Below are 21751 nucleotides of genomic sequence, written 5' to 3'. Positions count from 1 at the left end.
GTTGTGCTTGCAGGTCCTATATGTGAGACAGGTGTATGGGATGGGCCGCCCACTACTTCCTGTTTATATAGGGTCATGAGGTCAGTGATTGGATCACTGGGTGTAACCAAATGGAGGGTTTTTCATTTTGTATAGTATTGTTTGTTTTCTTTAAAGTAGCCTTTTGAGTTATATTGTATGCAGTGTTTTACTTTACAAACTATTTAGTTTAGTAAATGAGTTTGTCAGTTTCATGCATGACTTTATTCCTGGGCCCTGTTTCAGGAAGCCGGTTTAGTGGAAAAACTGAGTAAGTATACCCTGAGTTAACGAAAACTCTGGGTTTTCGGTTTCACAAAGCGAGTTCAGCTGCAGCCTGAGTGAGTCACTATGACGACACACTCCGTGAAGCTAACCTGCCCCCTAGCAGGTTTACTACAACTAACCCTGACTGTCTCCGCCCCTTTGTCGGAAACCTGACAGTAGGAAGTGTCGGACATGGCGTGCCCCTTCCTTGAAGAGCCAGTAGATCGTGAAGCCCAAATTCTCCGCAGAGCTCTCCGCCGGGAGAGAGTGATCAGAGCGCGTTTGGACATTTTATCATTTCCTGATGATTTTCTGTGCGAACGTTACCGTTTCTCAGCACAATCTATAAGTTATTTGGATAACATCCTCAGGCCATATATTACGCATGTGACACATCGCGGACATGCTCTCAGTTCATTGCATATTATTTGTATTGCACTTCGGTTTCTTGCAAACGGGAGCTTTCTGTATAATATTGGTGACGCTGAGCACGTTTCCAAGGCTACCGTCTGTCGGGCAGTCAGGAATGTTATAGTTGCACTGAAACGTCTCCTGTACCCGTTTGTGGTGTTCCCCGGTCACAGACCCACAAGATTTATCAAAGAGGGATGCCACAAAATTGCAGGTATCAGGATGAACAAAACTTAATTTATGATGTGGTGATATTTGAACTACTACTTAAATTGCACATTTATTTTCAGGGTTCCCAGGCGTGATTGGCTGTACAGATGGCACTCACATTCCAATCATTGCTCCTTCAGTAAATGAAGGAGACTATGTGAACAGGAAGTCTTTCCACAGCATTAATGTACAGGTACATAGTTCCCTGTAGCATGTCAAACTAACAAATTATTTCATTATAGTAATGGATGCTAATTTGTGTTCTCTGCACTGTGAAGATCATATGTGATGCTGCCAACATTATCACAAATGTGGAAGCCAAGTGGCCAGGCTCTGTCCATGACTCACAAATATTCCGTGAATGTACACTGAGCACAAAATTTGGACATGGTGAGTTGAGAATACTTTAAAATATATAAAGACCAATTGCTTCAGGGACATTTGAACTGAAGTGTATCCTTCTGTCTTAGGAGAGTTCACTGGCTACTTGCTTGGTGATAGGGGGTATCCATGTTTACCCTATTTGCTTACCCCTTACCCTGACCCTGAACCGGGCCCACAGCAGCGATATAATCTGGCTAATTGCAGGACAAGAGCCAGAATCGAAATGACTATCGGAATGCTTAAGGCCCGGTTCCAGTGCCTTCAAAGACTCAGGGTCACCCCAGAAAGGGCATGTGACATTATTGTGGCATGTGTGATTCTTCACAACATTGCCACAATTAGAGGAGAACACTGTCCTTCTGAACCAAACATCAGCAGTGATCCAAACCATGAACATCCTGACCCTCCCACGGACATACAAGATGGAAGAGCAGTCAGAGACACCATATGTCACAATCATTTCTTTTGACCCATCACCTCAACATGTTGAAAGAAGAATAAACAGATTTTTTGTTCAACTGGCTTTATTGGTCGCCTGTGTTTCCTGTACACAAAGTATTAAAAGATGTAAACCTCATAAAGTGTCTCTGTTGCTTCCTCCTCTGTAACAGCTGTCAATGTTTCTTCATTATTTTCCTGTAGTAAAGAAATAAACAACATTGCTGTTCTACTGTAAACTCATATAATCTGTGGAGTATTACTCACAACTGCATGTTGGTCTGGCTCAACAGGAGGCTGCACCAGATGCAGTACACCATCACCATCAACTGATAGAATATGAGGTTTATACAGGTCACTTATAACTTACAAGGGACCAAATGGCAATTAACAAACATACCAAGCACCTTACACTTCATTGTCATTATGCTCTCAAAGACAACCAAGGCTGAGGGAAGGCAAAATCAGTCGGAAAATAACTTCACTACAAAATAATTCATTATGGTAAAGAGTTTATCAAATGAATGTGTCGCACTGCAAAGGTGACTGTGAAGAAAGGATGTATGCACATCATGTATTATTTTGAATTTACCCCTTATGTAGGCACTTGTGTCTTGCGGGGTTATTGCCTCAGAGGATGTCCCCGCAGAGATGCCTTCGGCCACAGGGCGCCCACTGTTTTGGCTGAGGGCCAACTGCTCAGCCTCTGTGAGTGGTGGTGGTGGAGGACCCCCACCTGTTTTTCGGGCCTCCGCTTTTTTTCTGTTGGCTATAACGGGCCACATTTGAGCATACAGAGTAAGCAAATATGTACTTGTAATGTGCTCAGATAATTTCAATAAGTGCTTACAGAAAGAAAATTAATGTAGCCTCTAACTGCAATTGATTTACATGGGACAAACAGACCAAGCACTATGGCTCATAATACAATTACACCTTACCTGTTTGGACTATATTTTTATATTTCATTTTTACTTGCTGCCAGGCACGTTTGGGGCCTGTTGGGTTGCACCTGCGCTCACATCACATCACAAAATAAAATGTATAAAATAACAAATAAAATAACATATGATAAAATAACGTGTTAAATGGGTGGAAATCCCTCGATCAATGTTTAAATTAACACTCACGCATTGACTCTGTCGGCTATGTTTTGCCATGCATGCTTTTGCAGCTGTGGCTGTGTTACTTTTTTCCGCGGAATTTGCATGTTATCGGCATATGCTGCCATCAGAATTTCGGCCTCAAGCGCTGTGAAATACATTGACCGCGCCTTCTTTCCCTCCGTCTCCATGGTGACTCGCTTAATCTGTGCTCCGCTTATCAGGGCTTTATGTATCCTCGTCCGCGCGCTTCACTTGGGGTTAAAGCAACTCCGCGTTGACTGAACTAATTGTTATCAGCCTTTCTGAAACCGAATATTCCGAGTTGGACAGTTCGGGGTTACTCAACCGTGAGTGTCGTTTTTCACTCTGAGTTTTCCAAACCGGCTTCCTGAAACAGGGCCCTGTTCTTTGTTTAGAATTGTATTATTTGGTTTGAGCTATTTTGTTCAATGGTAGGGACTAACGAGGTCAGGTGTGGGCAAAGTCCTGTATAAAGCCAGTGGGATTTTTGCATGCCTGATTGATTGTTTTATGGTAAAAGGGAGATGCTAGCAATAAAGTATGCTTAAAAAGAACTTCAATTGTCTGCTAATGCTATTTACTTATCACCTTCCTTGCTGCTTAAGTTATGCTACATCACAAGGCCATACACATTACACCAGGGACAGTGCTTCCTGTGAGGCTGTCAGGGTCCTGGGTCTCCTGACCCAGCGTTTTAGTTCTTTGTGATTTTTGTATTATTGTACTTGGTGTGAGTTATTCTATAGTTTCTAGTTTCGATCCCTTGCCCTTCTCGTTTCTCTGTGTCCCCTCTGTTCTGTAAGTCTGTGTCTGCATGTTTGAGTTCCCCTCCGTGTCTATCGGTTCTTAGAGTCCTCTGCCTTATGATTTATGTCTCTATGTTTCTTAGTTGCTGTCTCCACGGTGTAAAGTTCGCGTCTCTGTGTGATTCTTCCTGTTTTACTTTGAAGGTCCGTGACTTATGTGAATGTGTCCTGCTTTGCTTGTCTCGTCAGTTCTAATTTCCCCCAGCTGTGCTCTCCTTCTGTGTCTCATTCTCCTCTTTACTTCCCAGTGTATTTAGACCGAGCAGCCACTCTCAGCTCAGTCTCCAGAGTCACCAGTATCACTTTCAGCTCAGTCTCCAGAGTCACCCTAAGTTCAGTCTCCAGTGTCACCCTCAGTTCAGCCTCATGACAGAGGCAATCTTCACCAAACCAGGGAGTGTGCTTTTGGATGAGGCCATACACATTACACCAGGGCCTGTGGTGCTGGCCAATACCATCCACATTTCACCAGGGCCACTGTTCTTACCTGAGGCCATCCACATTAAACCAGGGACAGTGCTTCCCTTGAGGCCATCTTCACCCAACCAGGGTCTCTGCTGCTCGTTGATGCAATCCACAATACACAAGGGCCTGTGGTGCTGACCAATATCATGCACATTTCACCAGGGCCACTGTTGTTGGCTGTGGCCATACACATAACACCAGGGCCTGTGGTGCTGGCCAATACCATCCACATTTCACCAGGGCCACTGTTGTTGGCTGAGGCCATACACATAACACCAGGGACAGTGCTTTTGGCTGAGGCCATCCACATTACACCAAGGCCTGTGGTGCTGGATGAGGCTATCCACATTACATCAGGGCCTGTGGTGCTGGCTGAGGCCATCCACATTACACCAGGGCCACTGTTGTTGGCTGAGGCCATACACTTTATACCAGCGACAGTGCTTCCTGTGAGGCCATCTTCACCACACCAGGGCCTGTACAGTTGGATGAGGACATCCACATTACACCAGGGACAGTTCTTCCTGTGAGGCCATCATCACCACACCAGGGCCTGTGCTACTTGCTGATGCGATCCACATTACACCTGGGCCTGTGGTGCTGACCAAAATCATGCACAATTCACCAGGGCCAGTTGTGTTGGCTAAGGCTATTCACATTACACCTGGGCCTGTGGTGCTGACCAATACGATCCATATTTCACCAGGGCCACTGTTGTTGGCTGAGGCCATACACATAACACCAGGGACAGTACTTTTGGCTTAGGCCATCATCACCACACCAGGGCGTGTGGTGCTGGATGAGGCCATCCACATTACACCAGGGCCTGTGTTACTCGTTGATGCCATCCACATTACACCAGAGCCTGTGGTGCTGGCCAATACCATCCACATTTCACCAGGGCCACTGTTGTTGGCTGAGGCCATACACATTACACCAGGGACAGTGCTTCATGTGAGGCCATCTTCACCACACCACTGCCTGTGTTACTGGCAGAGGCCATCGACATTACACCCGGGCCTGTGGTGTTGTCCAAAACGATCCACATTTCACCAGGGCTTGTGTTTCCGCCTGATGACATCCACAAAACACAGCGGCCTGTGATACTGGCTGATGCCATCCACATTACACCATACCATACCATACCACCTTTATTTATAAAGCACTTTAACATAAAAGCAGAGTTCACAAAGTGCTGTACATGCTAAAAGCATAAGTAAAGAAAATTAAAATGAGATAAGATAAAATAAATAACTAAAAAACTAAAATAAATTGAAACATGTCAAAACAAATTGAGTCAACCCCTCTAATCAATGCCAAAGGCTTCAGCAAATAAATATGTTTTAAGAAGACTTTTAAATTCCGAGAGAGAAGAGGCCTGCCTAACATGCAAGGGTAGATCATTCCACAACTTTGGAGCAACTACAGCAAAAGCACGATCACCTTTAGATTTATACTTAGTTTTTGGTACCTTAAGGAGCTGCTGATTGGCGGACCTAAGGGAACGGGGAGGTGTATATGGTTGTAGTAGCTCCGAGAGGTAGGGGGGGGGGCAGGCCATTAAGAGATTTAAAAGCAAATAAGAGAATTTTAAAAACAATCCTAAAATGTACAGGTAGCCAGTGGAGTGAAATTAAAATTGGGGTAATGTGCTCAAACTTTTTTGTTCCAGTTAAAAGACGTGCTGCAGCATTTTGCACAACCTGCAGGCGCCTAATGGACGCATCACTAACCCCAAAATAAAGTGCGTTACAATAATCCAGCCTAGAAGTAACAAAGGCATGGATTACTGTCTCAAAATGCTGTTTCGATAAGATAGGTTTTATTTTGGCTAATTCCCTCAAATGAAAAAAGTTAGATCTTACAACAGCTCTGACCTGGCTTTCAAGTTTAAGATTTGCCTCTATTTTAACTCCCAGATTAGTGATGACTGGTTTAACATACTGTGCCAGTGAACCAAGATCTATAATAGTGGCCTCAGAAGCCCCACCAAAAACCATCACTTCTGTTTTCTGTTCATTAAAATGTAAAAAGTTCAAAGCCATCCAGGCCCTTATTTCATCAAGGCATCTGAGCAGCGGGTCTACTGAGAAGCCATTTATCTTTTTAAGTGGGAAATAAATCTGGGAGTCATCGGCGTAGCAGTGGAAAGAAATCCCATGTTTCCTGAAAATAGACCCAAGGGGTAGGAGATATAGAGAGAAAAGAAGCGGGCCTAAAACTGAACCCTGTGGGACCCCACATTGAAGAGAAGCAGCAGAGGATACAAACTCCCCCAGTTTCACAGAGAAAGTTTGCTCTGCCAAATAGGATCTGAGCCACTGCAGTGCGGTACTCCGCATACCCACCAACTGCTCTAAACGGGAAATTAAAATATGATCCACTGTATCAAAAGCAGCAGTTAAATCTAACAGCACGATAATAACACAGTCACCTGAGTCATTTGCCAAAAACACATCATTAAAAACTCTTAAAAGGGCAGATTCGGTACTATGTAAAGCTTTAAAACCAGATTGGAAAACTTCTAAAATACCGTGTTCTTCTAGGAAGGACATTAATTGCTTGTAAACTACCTTTTCAAGAATCTTTGAGATAAAAGGCAGTTTGGAAATAGGTCTGTAATTCGCAATAATATCAGGATCAAGAGCAGGTTTCTTGAGTAGAGGCTGAATCATCGCATGTTTGAGATTGACAGGTACAACACCAGAGGACAAACTACTATTTACAATGAAAATATTAAAACTCTCCCACGTCCACCCTCTTGTCTCTGAACTTGCTTCTGGCCTTGGTCCACAGCTGATGCTATAGTGAGAAAAACCTCTTTGAAAAATCGAGGAGGGAGAGCATCATAAGGGGAACCTGAGGGCTTCATGAGCAACCAACTCCTGCAGGCAGAGCAAGGAAACTGGCTCGAACCTGTCAAAGACAGCAGAACTAGGGACAGGGGTAGAAGGGTCGAGAACGGACTGAGAAGTCTGCGCTTTGACAGATAGCACTTTATCAATAAAAAAGTGTAGGAAGTTTTCACAAATTTCCTGAGAAGACTCGACACCAGCAATCTGTGGAGCATGAAGGACCATGTCAATAGTCTTGAATAAGACATGAGGCTTACGACAATTTGCCTGAATAATAGCAGCAAAATGTTTCCTCTTAGCATCTTTTACAGTTTTCTGGTAAGAATTCCAGTAGTCTTGTAACATTTGGTATGACACCTGCAGTTGATCCTTCTTCCATTTACGTTCAGCTCTCCTACACTTTCTTCTGGCAGCCCGGGTGTCTTCATTCAGCCAGGGTTCAGATTTGGCTTTTACTTGCCTAAGCTTAAAGGGGGCCACTGAATCTAAAGCAGTTTGACAGACAGAGTAAAACCACGTACTCAGCTCTTCTGTATCATTGCATATGAAATCAGGAAGGCCGCCGTTCTGATTAAAAACAATAGAGAACTGTCCAGCAGAGGAAGGGTTAAAAATACGACAGCTCCTAGCAGCAACAGGAGGAAGATTAACTTTGGTACAAGGAAGGAAAACCTCAAACAAGACAGGCCTATGGTCTGACCATACAACATCACAAACCTCTAAGTTAGAGACAGGTAAATTGTGAGTTAAAACAAGATCCAACGTGTGCCCATATTTTTGTGTAGGCACAAACACAGGTTGCACAAGATCAAAAGAGTCAATAAGATTTAAAAAGTCCTTTGCCATTGGCTTGTCAGGGCAGCACACATGAATATTGAAGTCCCCAATAATAAGGACATGGTCATATTTTGGCATAATTTCAGCCAACAAATCAGAAAAGTCATTTAAGAAGTCCTTATTGTATTTTGGGGGTCTGTAAACCACAGCACAGAGCACTGTGTGAGAGCGACCTAGCTCAAACATGCTCAGTTCACAGCTACTAGGTGAGGTTGATAATGGCAGTCGTTAACATTTATACTGCTTCTTAAAAACAACCGCTAGTCCTCCTCCTCTGCCTGATATTCGAGGAGAGTTTAAAAAGCAGCAGCCATCAGGTAAGAGATCTGTGAAAGCGCTGGACTCACCGGCCCTCAACCATGTCTCAGTTATACAGAGGAAATCCAGTCCTTGGGTCATAAATAAATCCCTTAAAATAAAAGTTTTATTACTCAGCGATATAGTGTTCACCAATCCAAACCTGGTGGAGGTAGGCGTGTTCGTGGCTGACAGCGAGACCCGACGCAGCGGCCGTAGGTTCTGTAGGTTCGCACCGCGCCAACGAAGATGAGGGGAAATCTTTCGTGGCTGGGACATCTGATCCGAGCCAACAACGGGCACCAGCCAGGCATCGATGGGCTCCAGAGAGCGCGTAAAAAAGGCATGACAAGGTACAGATCCACGTTTGTTCCACGGAGCCGGGGAAGAGCGCGCCAAGTACGCCTTAAGTTTCACCACTACCAGTGCTTCCTGTGAGGCCATCATCACCACACCAGGGCCTGTGGTGCTGGATGAGGCCATCCACATTGCACCAGGGCCTGTGGTGCTGGCCAATACCATCCACATTTCTCCAGGGCCAGTGTTGTTGGCTGAGGACATCCACATTACACCACTGCCAGTGCTTCCTTTGATTCATTCATCACCACACCAGGGCCTGTGGTGCTGGCCAATACAATCCACATTTCACCAGGGCCTTTGCTACTCGTTGATACCATCCACATTTCACCAGGGGTTGTGTTGCTGGCTGATGCGATCCACAACACACAAGGGCCTGTGCTACTGGGTGAAGATATTCACATTACATCAGGGCCTGTGGTGCTGGCCAATACCATCCACATTTAATCAGGACCACTGTTGTTGGCTGAGGCCATACACTTTACATCAGGGACAGTGCTTCCTGTGAGGCCATCTTCACCACACCAGGGCCTGTACTGTTGGCTGAGGCCATCCACATTACATCAGGGCCTTTGGTGCTGGCCAATACCATCCAAATTTCACCAGGGACACTGTTGTTGGCTTCTACCATCAACATTACACCACGGACAGTGTTTCCTGTGAGGCCATCTTCACCCGACCAGGGCCTCTGCTGCTCGTTGATGCCATCCACATTACACGCCTGTGATACTGGCTGAGGACATTTACATTTCACCAGGGCCTGTGGTCATGGCTGAGGCCAACTACATTTCACCAGGGCCTGTGTTGGTGGCTGATCCCATCCACAATATACAAAGGCCTGTGCTACTGGCTGATGCCATCCACATTACACCAGGACCAGTGCTCCCTGTGAGGCCTTCTTCACCACACCAGGGCCTGCTTTGCTGGCTAATGTGATCCACAATTCACAAGGGCCTGTGCTACTGGCTAAGGCCATTCACATTAAACCAGGGTGTGTGGTGCTGACCAATACGATCCATATTTCACCAGGGCCACTGTTGTTGGCTGAGGCCATGCACATTACACCAGGGCCTGTGGTTTTGGCTGAGGACATTCACATTACACATGGGCCTGTGGTGCGGAACGATATCATCCACATTTCACCAGATCAAGCGGTTTTAGCTATGGCCATTCACATTACACCCGGTTGTGTGCTACTCGTTGATACCATCCACATTTCACCAGGGTTTGTGTTGCTGGCTGATGCGATCCACATTTCACCAGGGCCAGTGTTGTTGGCTGAGGCCATCCACATTACATCAGGGCCAGTGCTCCCTGTGAAGACATCTTCACCACACCACTGCCTCTGTTGCTGGCAGAGGCCATACACATTGCACCAGGGCCAATGCTCCCTGTGAGGCCATATTCACCACACCAGGGCATGTTGTGCTGGCAAATACCATCCACATTTCACCAGGGCCTGTGCTACTCGTTGATACCATCCACATTTCACCACGGTTTGTGTTGCTGGCTGATGCGATCCACAATACACAAGGGTCTGTGCTACTGGGTGATGATATTTACATTACACCAGGGCCTGTGGTAATGGGCAATACCATCCACATTTCATCAGGACCACTGTTGTTGGCTTAGGCCATACACTTTACATCAGGGACAGTGCTTCCTGTGAGGCCATCTTCACCACACCAGGGCCTGTACTGTTGGCTGAGGCCATCCACATTACACCAGGGCCTTTGGTGCTGGCCAATGCCATCCACATTGTTACACACCGGCCCGAAGCCGGGGTGCAACACAACAAAAAGATAAACCCAATACATAATAACGACAAAAAAAAAATCACACCACGGCAGAATGACGAGAGTTGGTTAATTTATTTACTGAACAGGTAGCGAGCTTCAGGGTGGGCGATGCCAAAACAACAAACAAAACACACTAGAAAGAAAAACAGAGCTAACTTACCTCCCACGATCCCAAAACAAAATACAATTCTCTAACCTGTCTCCCTACCCGAAACAGGAGAAAAGAGGGGAATAAAAGAAAACGGCTTCCCACCCCTACAGCTACCAAGCCCAGGTACAACCCCTTTTTCAGCATTAATATTGCAGCCCCGTGCAGTCACACACCACGACGGTCCCCAGACACACAGCTCACGGGAAACCAGGAAGTCTCCTCGCCGACCCAGTCCAACCCCTTTTGTAGCTGGCCTCTTTCCTTCCTCCACCAATGGGTGGCCTCCACCTGGAAACAAGCAACACTGAATACAAATACAAACAATAACAACACCGTACCGCAAATAATGACCCTGGGTCATAACACCCCCCCACCTAAAATCAAGCATCTCATTAGAGAGATGCTAGACCTAGTATCAAAAACATTAAAACAAACAAACAAATCGAACACTTCCTAGGGGGAAACCAGACTCATCAGTCACCGTCTGTGTCATCACTGATGATCCCCTGCAGGTTGGCCCATTCGGACATTTTCCTGCGACCTCTGTGGGTATTGTTTTCCTGATCACTGTCTGATTCCGAGTTTAGAGTGCGCTGATATTCAGAGGACGGACAGTCCTGTTGTTTCTGACTTGCTGAGGCACCCCTGCGTGTAGGTCGACCTTGTGTGGTAATGATGTTGTTGACATCAAGAGCAGCCAGTTCTTGAGCTTGCTCTCTCTTCATTCTGACCTTTTTCCATTTCTGAATAGTTGGCTGACCATGTACACCAAGCTCTTCAAGCTCCTTCTTCAGAACAGCCACTGAAGGAAACGGTTTCCAGGGCCTAATCCGTGGATCGACTTCCTTCGAGGCGTGGACGTCTATCAGCAGAGAATGTACCTTCACCTATCAGCAGAGAATGTCCCTTAGTCTGTAACACAGTCAAATATATTCTCAAGTAATATTCAAGCATGCCATTCAGCGTGTTAGTACGAGCTCGGGAGCAGCTTGGGAGAACAAGAAAACAGAGACTGCTTCAGATTGTCTTCCCAAATTGACTCAACTTTATTCACAAGTACAACAGTTTATATAGAGGGTAAAATTCATGAGACAGCAGATTATCAGTTTAAACCAGTACAGACCAAGATAAGGGAGCGTCTTCCTGCCCTTGGGTGAAGAAGCATCCTTTGTGTAGTTTATTAGTTCAGCTACAATTGTGATTATCTCAGCGACATATTTTCAAGGCACAAAACGAAGAGTTCTTTCATTAGTGAAATCTGAAACAAACCATTTGGCCTTCAACAGGCGTCTAAAAGATTAAGAAACTAATGTAGCTGAGGGAGTGATCTCTGTGGTATTTCAACCTTGTACCAGCCTGTGATTCTCACACATCAATTCTTGGGTCAAAGAGAAAAATAACTAAAACAAAGGGGCCTTATTGAATGACAGAGTTTTCCTGTATAATGTCACTATAAAACAATATCCAGTAAATGCTACCATGGTACTAAAATACCTAACAGTTCCCCTCTTTTATTATTTTTAAAAATAATAACTCAAATAGAAAGGAAAAATCACAAATGTAATAACATAATATAAAAAGCAAATCATAAAATGTAATAGTTCACAACCTAATGTTCAATATACACATCAGGAACATCATTGGTAACATCTGGCACATCCTCAGGATCAATTTGTGCTAATTGCAAATACATTGAAGTAGCTGTACTAGTAGCTATATGGGTTATCATTGAAAATGTGGCTTGCAGAAATGTGAACAGGGTTGCACTTTACAATACGAAATAGTAAATAAAAATCCTAAGGTTAATGCAGTAGATATGATTAATAACCTAAATATATAAAAAAGACAGTTCTTTAGTCGTCTTCTGGCCTGGTCCCAGGTTCGAGAGACACCGTATAAGCGTCGTGTGATGACAATGGGCATTTCATTTTCTCCATTATCAGGATGAAACGAGTCTATCTTTATCAGGTTAGACATTGTGTGGTACTCTAGGCTTTCTGTTCCTGCTGGATGTTCGAGTACCTTGTTGTTGTTCTTTCAGGCGTTGTGTGTTAATCAGTGATTGTGTGTGTGTAGGTGGATTGGATCCGGGCGTTGGCTCGCCTGAGTCGTCATCTACTTGATCCGACGCCTTAGGTGGTTTGGTGGGGCTGGTCTTAACCCTGCTGGCATGAATCCACTGAGGTTGTCCATCTGTTAGGATGCTGGTTCTCGTCACTGCAAGTACAGTCTGGGGGCTGGAACACGCGGCCTCCCCGAGTGCCCTTGGTTTTAGCGACTTTACCAACACCGCATCTCCTGGTTTCCACGGATGGGTTGGATCTATGGAAGGGAGAGGCTGAGAGAGACAAACTTTCTGATAGTTATTATTCAGTGTTTCTACCAGGTTATGAACATAGTCAGACAATGCAGTGTCTATGTCCCCTTCCAATAGCGGTGCCCCTCTGGAGGCTGACCATGGTGTTGGAAACGGTCTTCCCATGATTATTTCAAATGGAGATAATTTGGTTGCTGCGGATGGAGTCATTCTAATCTCGCAGAGGATTTGAGGAAGTAGTTTGATCCAGGTCATTCCTGTTTCTATCATTGCTTTAGTCAGGCGATTTTTTATGGTCCTATTCATTCTTTCTACAACTCCTGAACTCTGAGGATGGTATGGCACATGATATTTCCAGTCTATTGCTAGAGTTTTAGCACACTTTTGAATTACTTCTGATGTAAATGAAGGTCCTCTATCACTGTTAATTTGGTGAGGTATTCCAAATCTGGGTATTATTTCATTGCACAACTTTTGACAGACTACTTCTGCAGTTTCTTTTGATGTTGGATAAGCTTCTACCCATTTACTAAATTGGTCCACTATTACCAGTAAGTACTTGATGCTTCCTTGTGCTGGCATGTGTGTAAAATCAATTTGTAATGTATGAAATGGGAAATCTGGTTGTGGTAAATGCTGATGTTTTGCTTTTGGTTTTCCTACATTAGTTCGTGCACATGTTAGACAGGTTGCTAATATGCGTTTTACTGCGTGTGATGTTTTCTCGATTACAAATCTTGATTTTATTGCTCCTATTACCCCTCTTTGTCCGACATGACTCACACCGTGAAAATGGCGGACAAGGATTGGCAGTAGTGAAGATGGGAGGGCAATCAAACCCTCAAGGTTTTTGTATAAGCCGTCTCTGTTATCTAAGGTACAATCATTACTTTCCCAGTAAGTGTAATCTAAGGCAGAGGCCTGCTCTTGTATGAATTTTAGGTCAACATTTGCTTCTAAATAGTCCGGGAGTGTGACAAGTGGCAGCTGTAAAGGCAAAGATAATACTTCCTTTCTGGGTGGTTGCTGTGAGGCAGCAGCTGCTTTCGCGGTTACGTCTGCAAGAGCATTTCCCACTGCTTCGTCTGTGTCAGCCGTGCTGTGCCCCTTCGTTTTAACAACTGCAATTGCCGATGGCAGCTGTATAGCCTGCAAAAGTCTTAGAACAAGGTCAGAATTAGCGATCGATTTTCCATCAGCAGATCTAAATCCTCTTTGTCTCCACAATGTGCCAAAGTCATGCACCACACCGAATGCATAACGGCTATCAGTGTAAATTGTTACCCGCTTATCCACATGGAGCTCACAGGCGCGTATTAAAGCCATGAGCTCTGCTTTTTGTGCTGAGTGAAATGGTAATGAGTGAGCCTCTAGTATGATGTCAGGCAATGTCACCACCGAATAGCCACAAAGAAATGAGTTGTCATTTGGTTTTGAACAGGACCCGTCCACATAAACAATGACTGAGTCTGGGATTGGTGTCTGCTCTAAGTCTGGGCATGGTGCTGTGGATTCCTGTATACGTGTCATACAATCATGATCGTCAGGGTCGTCTGAACCATCCTGTCGGTCAGAGGAACACAGCATACGAATGAGTAAGTGTGCTGGCGAATTGGGTGTGCTGTTTGCTTTTATAGTGAGATTTGCTGTTGAAGTCAGTGTAGCTTCATAACCTGAGCGACGTTGTGCGGTCATGTGTTGTGTAGTTATGTTTGCTAGAATGGTCGTGACCTGGTGATTGGTGTGTAGAATAGTGTCATGTGAGAGTGTGAGCTTCTCGCAGTCCCTTATCATGATAGAGCAAGCTGCTACTGCTCTCAGGCAGGCCGGCATCCCCTGAACTACTGCTGGCAGCACCTTTGAGTAGAAGGCTACTGGACGGTAGCCACAGCCATGCTCTTGGGCCAATACACCTGCACAGGTTGTGCCGTTCTCTGTGACGTACAGGTGGAACGGTAAGTGGTAGTCAGGCAGACCCAAACAAGGGGCGGAGGTCAGCGCTCCCTGTAATGCATTGAAAGAGGCAGTCATTTCTGTGGACCACAGTATTCGAGGAGGCTTGTCTTTTTTGCAGCATTCACGCAGAATGTGGTCATGAAAAGAACAGTCTGGTATCCACTGTCTGCAATAGTTCACCATGCCTAGGAAAGACAGCATTTCCTTCTGTGTAGTGGGCTTAGGGACAGAGGTCACAGCTTTGACCCTGTCTGTAGTCATGGAACGTTGTCCGTGAGACAGTGTAAATCCCAAATATTGAACAGAAGTCTGACAGTACTGCATTTTCTTTGCTGATGCTTTGTGGCCAGTCTGTTGGAGGTGCTGGAGTAGCATGTGTGTAGCAGTTTGACATAGTTTTTCACTTTCAGCACAGAGGAGGAGATCATCTACATACTGGATCAGAGTACAGCCCTCTGGAGGAGTGAAGCCGTCCAGGGTAGCACGTACCACCATTGAGAAAGCCGCAGGGCTGTCTACCATGCCTTGGGGTAAGCGAGTCCATGTGTACTGCTTATCTCTATGTGTAAAAGCAAATATCGGCTGTGTGTCCTCATGCACAGGTACTGAGAAAAAGGCGGAGCACAAATCCACCACAGTAAAATGTGTAGCTGTTGCTGGAATACCTGTCAGTATGCTGGAAACATCTGGGACAAGAGGAGGTAGAGGCATAATGACTGCATTAATTTGCCTTAAGTCTTGTGTGAAACGCCATACGCCAGGTTTGTTAGGCTTTGGCACAGGATTGACAGGAGTGTTATATGGAGATACTGTGGGCTTTATTACTCCAACTGTCAATAAATCTCCTATGATGATGTCTAAGGCTGCGGCTTTTTCAGCGGAAATGGGATATTGCTTGACATATACCGGCTTGTTGTTTTTCAGCTGAGCATGATAAGGTGTACAGTCAATAAATCCTACATCATTCTCACCTCTTGACCATAATGTCATGTTTTGATATTCAGCTGGCAATGTGACAGCAGAGATAGTACAGTGTATGGGGTAGGTTAGATCTGTGTGTCGACATGGTGCAGTAATGTCATAGCCTATGTCTGAGTTATGTGACAAAACCACTGTTTGGCCTTCACTGGTGTGAGCAGTTATCATGTTGTTGAACAGTGTGAGAGAAACAAATATGTGGCTTCCAGGCATGGGGCTACCTGGTAACGGTGTTTGCACATGTTTTTGACACAGAGTGTGACGTGGGATACCAGTCAGATGGATATTGAGTTCATTCTCCGCTGAGGCGTCCAGCTGACACAGAGGCTGTTCCTTCTCCATGGTGTTGGTGCATAGGGCAGAGAAAACATAGCTGTTATCAGTATCTGCAAACATTTCACCCTTTGTGTTAAATGAAATACACAAGTTCATTTTTGCCATTAAATCTCTGCCTAATAGATTCACAGGCGAGTTTGGAATAATTATGAATGGATGATATGTAATTTCGTCTGGTTTTGGGCCCCAGCGTGTTTTTAGAGAATGAGTTTTGGGGCATTGCACTAGAGTTCCGTTTATTCCCATGGTGTTGATGCACACAGAGGAAACAGGCCCACTATAGAATTTTCCAGACAGTGAACTTTTAGTGGCTCCACTGTCAACTAAAAAGGAATAAGTCTTTTCACCTATCTCTATATCTAACATGGGCAAGCTTTCTGTGTTACGGGACAATTGCAAATGCAGCATCGTGTGTAGTGCTTCACACTGTCCCGCATCATCACCTGGGCCTCCCTATGGTTGGTCCAGTCTTTCGTTATCATATGGATGGGGATTAAAATGTGGATTATAAGGTTGCTCCCTAAGTGCAAAGGGGCCATTATTTTGATGTGATTCCTGTCTGCGTTGCCAGTTACCTTGTCTGTAAGAGCTCTGCTGACGCCTAGTGGCAGGAGCTGGTCCTGTGTTTTGTGGTTGAGACCTACGTGCTGCTGATTTGCATTCCCTCCTCCAGTGTCCTATTTTTCCACAGTAAAAACATACGTCTCCACTCCTATCTCTCCTTCTGAAATCTCCCTGCTGCGCTTGTTGAGGGGGCGGGGCCCCTGCATACATCATTTTTTCACTTTCCTCTGAGCCTTCAACATCAAAATTCAACATCATCTTAACACTTTTAGCCTTCGTGCTGTTGGGGAAAAGATCTGCACCAGCTTTTGTTTTGACAAGTGTGATAAAGTTCTTTATTTTCATGTCATAGAGATTATCAGTGGCAGTCAGCTTCAATAGTTGTGAACATTCTGGATGAATATTGTTTAAGAATGTTGTTATGAAAATCTGATCATTTCCTCCTTCAGGCATGCATGCCTCATTAGTCCAGCAGTGTGTGAAACGTTTCATAAAAACTAGAATGGATTCATCTGGCTTTTGCTTACACATGGTTACTGCATTTAAATCAATTTTATCTCTAGACATTGTGAGCAGAAATTTCTTTAGATTTTGAAAAAAGGCTGTGATTTTGTCATTGTTTATCCACAAAAACGAGGTGGTGTTGGCTGCTTGGTCATTTTTAGGGTCTAGTTCCTCTACTTCTTCAATAAGCTGAGATTCAGTCACACCTGGAATTCGTTGACATAATATATATCTATAGTCAGGCCCACCCAAGTGGTGGTATCTGGTACTTCTCTGTAATGCAGAAACAAAGGCTGTAGGATTTTGTAGAGGATCGGGAAGTTCTTTAATGGTTGCTGCTAACTCTGAAATTTTAGGGGGTTGAATGCAACACATGTCCCCTATTATCATGAACGGGAGGGAGGTGCTGACGTCATTAAATTGTGATCCCTGCTTTTCTTTATAACGGGTGTTTTTGTGGGGGCCCTCTTGAGTTTTTTCCTCTTTTCTCTGCTTTAAGTAGTTCCTTATTAAATTTCTGGTGTTAGTTATTGCTTTTGGCACAGTTAAACCATTCGCTACTCTAGTGTGGCGCTGAACATGATTATCTATGACGGAAACGGCTTCCTGCAGTTCAGCTTCCGTACGTTCAGTTAAAGGATCTTTCATGATTTCCTCACACTCTGCCATTAACTGTTTTGTTTGCTTTTTATGTTCCTGTAACTCTCTTTCTCTTTCAGTGTATTCTCGTTCCTGTCTTTGATCTAGGTTAAACCAGTCATCTTCTTCTGATTTAGGTGTCATTTCAGTGCCTTCCTCACTCCTTTGGGATTTTGCTGTTATATCAGGATATACGCGCTGGTGACGTGCAGCCGCCGCAGCAGCTATTAATTCTGTTTTTTCATCATAAGGCGGCGGAGCCGTAGGTTGAACGGATGGGCATATAAGGCTAGTTTTTTCTGCAGTGGATTTACTAGAGCCTACACTGGCTTGATTTAAAGCATTTACGTCTGGCTCGGGTCCTTTTTTCCATAGTGGTAGCATGCGATTGATCACATCACGACATTCTATCATATATTTTTTACAGGACTTTTTTAATCAGCCTACTTTCCTTATCACAAATAGTATTTAACATTTCTACTGACCTGTTTTCTGGCGATAATCGTTCGGGATAGGGCTCCGGAAATACATTAGGATGCATTAAACTTACAGTTCTTAAGTTCGAGACGAAATCAGTCACGTAAGCACTTCCGCATGTTCTGGATACGTAATCATGGAAGTCTTCATTGATTCGCGAGCGTGGGTTAAACGTAACCGGAAGTGGGAGTCGTACTGAGCCGCTATTTGTGATTTTATATTTTATTTTTTTCGGTTTTACAGTTAATTTTGATTTTTTATCGGACCCGTCTAAGGTCTTTGAATTATTCTGACCCATGGTCAGTGATTTCCAGAGGGGTTTAGACGCTTGAAGGATTTAAGTTAGTTTTTATTTTTGCTGTGGCACACCTGAGGTTACTTGATTTTTTTGCTAGCAATTTTATCTTTTTAGTGAGCAACTTCTCACTTTTTAACGAGCAACTTCTCGTTTTATGACAGCAGGCAACTTCCTGTGTCCTTTCTGCTGGTGAGCAACTTCTTAGTTTATGACCCCAGGCAACTTCCTGTGTCCTTTCTGCTGGTGAGCAACTTCTTAGTTTATGACAGCAGGCAACTTCCTGTGTCCTTTCTGCTTTTATTTACAAAACAACAGGCAACTTCCTGTGTTTCTATGTGGGCCACTAACGAAGGCTCCTCAGCGTATCCCACTTGTTACTATGTGGGCCACTGAAGAAGGCCTCGTCAGCGTATCCCGTTTCTATGTGGATCACTGAGAAAGGCATAACACAGTCTTATAAAATAAAAGACGAGTGCCTACCTTCGTCAGGATCCCACTTCTGACACCAAAATTGAAGGAAACGGTTTCCAGGGCCTAATCCGTGGATCGACTTCCTTCGAGGCGTGGACGTCTATCAGCAGAGAATGTACCTTCACCTATCAGCAGAGAATGTCCCTTAGTCTGTAACACAGTCAAATATATTCTCAAGTAATATTCAAGCATGCCATTCAGCGTGTTAGTACGAGCTCGGGAGCAGCTTGGGAGAACAAGAAAACAGAGACTGCTTCAGATTGTCTTCCCAAATTGACTCAACTTTATTCACAAGTACAACAGTTTATATAGAGGGTAAAATTCATGAGACAGCAGATTATCAGTTTAAACCAGTACAGACCAAGATAAGGGAGCGTCTTCCTGCCCTTGGGTGAAGAAGCATCCTTTGTGTAGTTTATTAGTTCAGCTACAATTGTGATTATCTCAGCGACATATTTTCAAGGCACAAAACGAAGAGTTCTTTCATTAGTGAAATCTGAAACAAACCATTTGGCCTTCAACAGGCGTCTAAAAGATTAAGAAACTAATGTAGCTGAGGGAGTGATCTCTGTGGTATTTCAACCTTGTACCAGCCTGTGATTCTCACACATCAATTCTTGGGTCAAAGAGAAAAATAACTAAAACAAAGGGGCCTTATTGAATGACAGAGTTTTCCTGTATAATGTCACTATAAAACAATATCCAGTAAATGCTACCATGGTACTAAAATACCTAACAGCCACCTGGGAGCGGCAGTCCTCCAGCAGCTTCTTGTAATTTCTCCTCACGCCGCAGAGGGCAATATAACGTTCAAGCCTCGCCACCGATTTGTCATCAGACTTTGGTTTTCTGGTGCTCTCATCTTTCTTCACACTCTTCTTCATCTTTTTATCATTTGTTTTATCAGTCTTATTTTCTTTTTCATCTTCCAAAGAAGGTAGTGATGAAACTGAGTCTGGGTCACTGGTTTTCTCTTCCACTTTTGTATCTTCTTTTTCACTGTCAGAAGACTCGTCGCTCCTAATTTTGTCACTCGTTTCTGACTTGCAGTCTCCATCTGATTCGTTTCCTGCATCACTCAGTGGTGTTCTCCTTCCTTCATCTTTACTGCTAGTTACTGTCTCGACGTTCATTCTCACCATTTTCTTTGGACTGTCACTGCAGTTGCTTTCCTCACTGAGTTCCTCATCAGAAGACTCGTCACTGTCAATTTGACGATTTTCATTTCTCTTTTGTTGTGATTTTTTCACCTCTGGCTCTTCACCATCAGCTTGAGATTTGGCATTTTCTTCATCATTGCTGCTTTCTTTACTTTCTGTTTTGTTGTCCTCTTGAACCTCAGATTCTGATGATGAGCTTGAATGATTATTTTGTGATTTCTTTGCCCAGGATTCATCTTCACTCTCACTCATGACCTCGTCATTTCCATTTTCTCTTTTCCTTTTGTTCTGGAGCTTCTTAGTCTCTGAGTCACTTTCACTTTCATCATTATCCTGCATTTTCATCAGTTCCTCTTGCACCACCTGTTTCATGAAAGTTTTTACTTCTGGCCTTAATGAGTCACATTTGTTGTGTGTCTGATATCTCTTTTTTAAAATTCCCAAGGTCAGCGTGCTCAGGTCTGCCTCGTCACGGAGTTGACCACACACAAACCTGCGGATACCTGCTGCCTCCTTCTCCAACACCATACTAAAAACCTTCGCCGTCCCACCATCTACCCCCGGAACAGAACTATCATGCGGCTCAGAGCCGTCTGGAAACATTTCGGATATGTCCACCTCACCACCCAAGCGACGAGCTCGAGCACGAGTAACCACACATGCCGGATAAACTGTGGGGTCACCCAGCTCCGACGGGAATTGGCATAACCGATCCGAAGTAGGACACTCAATAACTTCCGGCATAGCCGGAAACACTTTTCCCCCGGCCAAGTCATTTCCCAAAACAAGATCAATGCCTTCAATTGGCAGCTGATCTCGAACCCCCACCCGCACAGCGCCCGATACGAAGGACGAGGTCAAAGTAACCGTATGGAGAGGCATGCGTAAAAGACTCACCTTGATACCTCACACCAGCAAATCAGAACCACAGTACGACTGCTGAGAGAAAGGCACGACTCCATGCCGCGCCACCGAATGCTTCGCCCCTGTATCCCTCAAGATGGTGATCGGAACCCGGTCCCCCGCATCACCAGACAACGATAAAAACCCCGTCGAAACAAACGGTCGAAACACCTCATCTATCCCCCGCGGAACGACGCCAACCGGCATTAAGCTAGGGCGGGTTACCGCGGAGCAACACTGCACGGCCCCCCCCGAAATGTCGGCCCGCGCCCCCTCCCTCGCCCTCAGCACGGGACAAGAAGCAACGAGATGACCGAGCTCATGACAAAAAAAACATCGGCGGTCCCCAGCGGCCACCGTAGGGCTACGCCGCGAGAGCGGGGGAGAACGCCCCCCCCCCACCTCCGGCAAAACTCTAGAACCCCGACGTAACGGAGGGGAAAAACCCCTCTTGTGCGTCAAAGCAAACTCATCTGCCAGAACCGCCGCTTTCGCGAGGGAAACGACCTTCTGCTCGTTCAAATAAACAACCACCCGCTCCGGCAGACACCCCTTGAAATCCTCCAATAACATCAACTCCTTCAACTGTGCAAACTCCTTAACCTCACTAGCCTGGCACCACCGATCAAAGAGCAAACCCTTCTCGCGCGCAAACTCCACATAAGTCTGATCCCCCCCCCTCACACACTGCCGAAACTTCTGACGGTACACTTCAGGCACCAACTC

General features: G+C 44.9%; 1 protein-coding gene across 1 annotated transcript; it reads right to left on the bottom strand.

Moving 5' to 3' along the window:
• Positions 1-10895: 10895 nt before the first annotated feature.
• Positions 10896-20725, bottom strand: LOC146670965 (uncharacterized). The gene is made up of 3 exons (XM_085403108.1): positions 19706-20725; position 16075; positions 10896-11224 (listed from the first exon to the last, which is right to left on the bottom strand). The coding sequence occupies exons 1-3, from the start codon at positions 20723-20725 to the stop codon at positions 10896-10898; spliced, it is 1350 nt and encodes a 449-aa protein (XP_085259234.1).
• Positions 20726-21751: the final 1026 nt, after the last annotated feature.

The sequence above is a fragment of the Rhamphochromis longiceps genome, linkage group LG4, assembly GCF_057381845.1.
Source record: "Rhamphochromis longiceps isolate RC_006_pf linkage group LG4, R_longiceps_female_GT1.1, whole genome shotgun sequence".
Classification (NCBI taxonomy): domain Eukaryota; kingdom Metazoa; phylum Chordata; class Actinopteri; order Cichliformes; family Cichlidae; genus Rhamphochromis; species Rhamphochromis longiceps.
Note: the sequence above shows the minus strand (reverse complement) of the source record. Positions and strands in the feature narration are given on the sequence as shown.

Coding starts and splice junctions, on each gene's coding strand:
- LOC146670965 (XM_085403108.1), bottom strand. CDS start 20,725: ATGTTTCCAGACGGCTCTGAGCCGCATGATAGTTCTGTTCCGGGGGTA.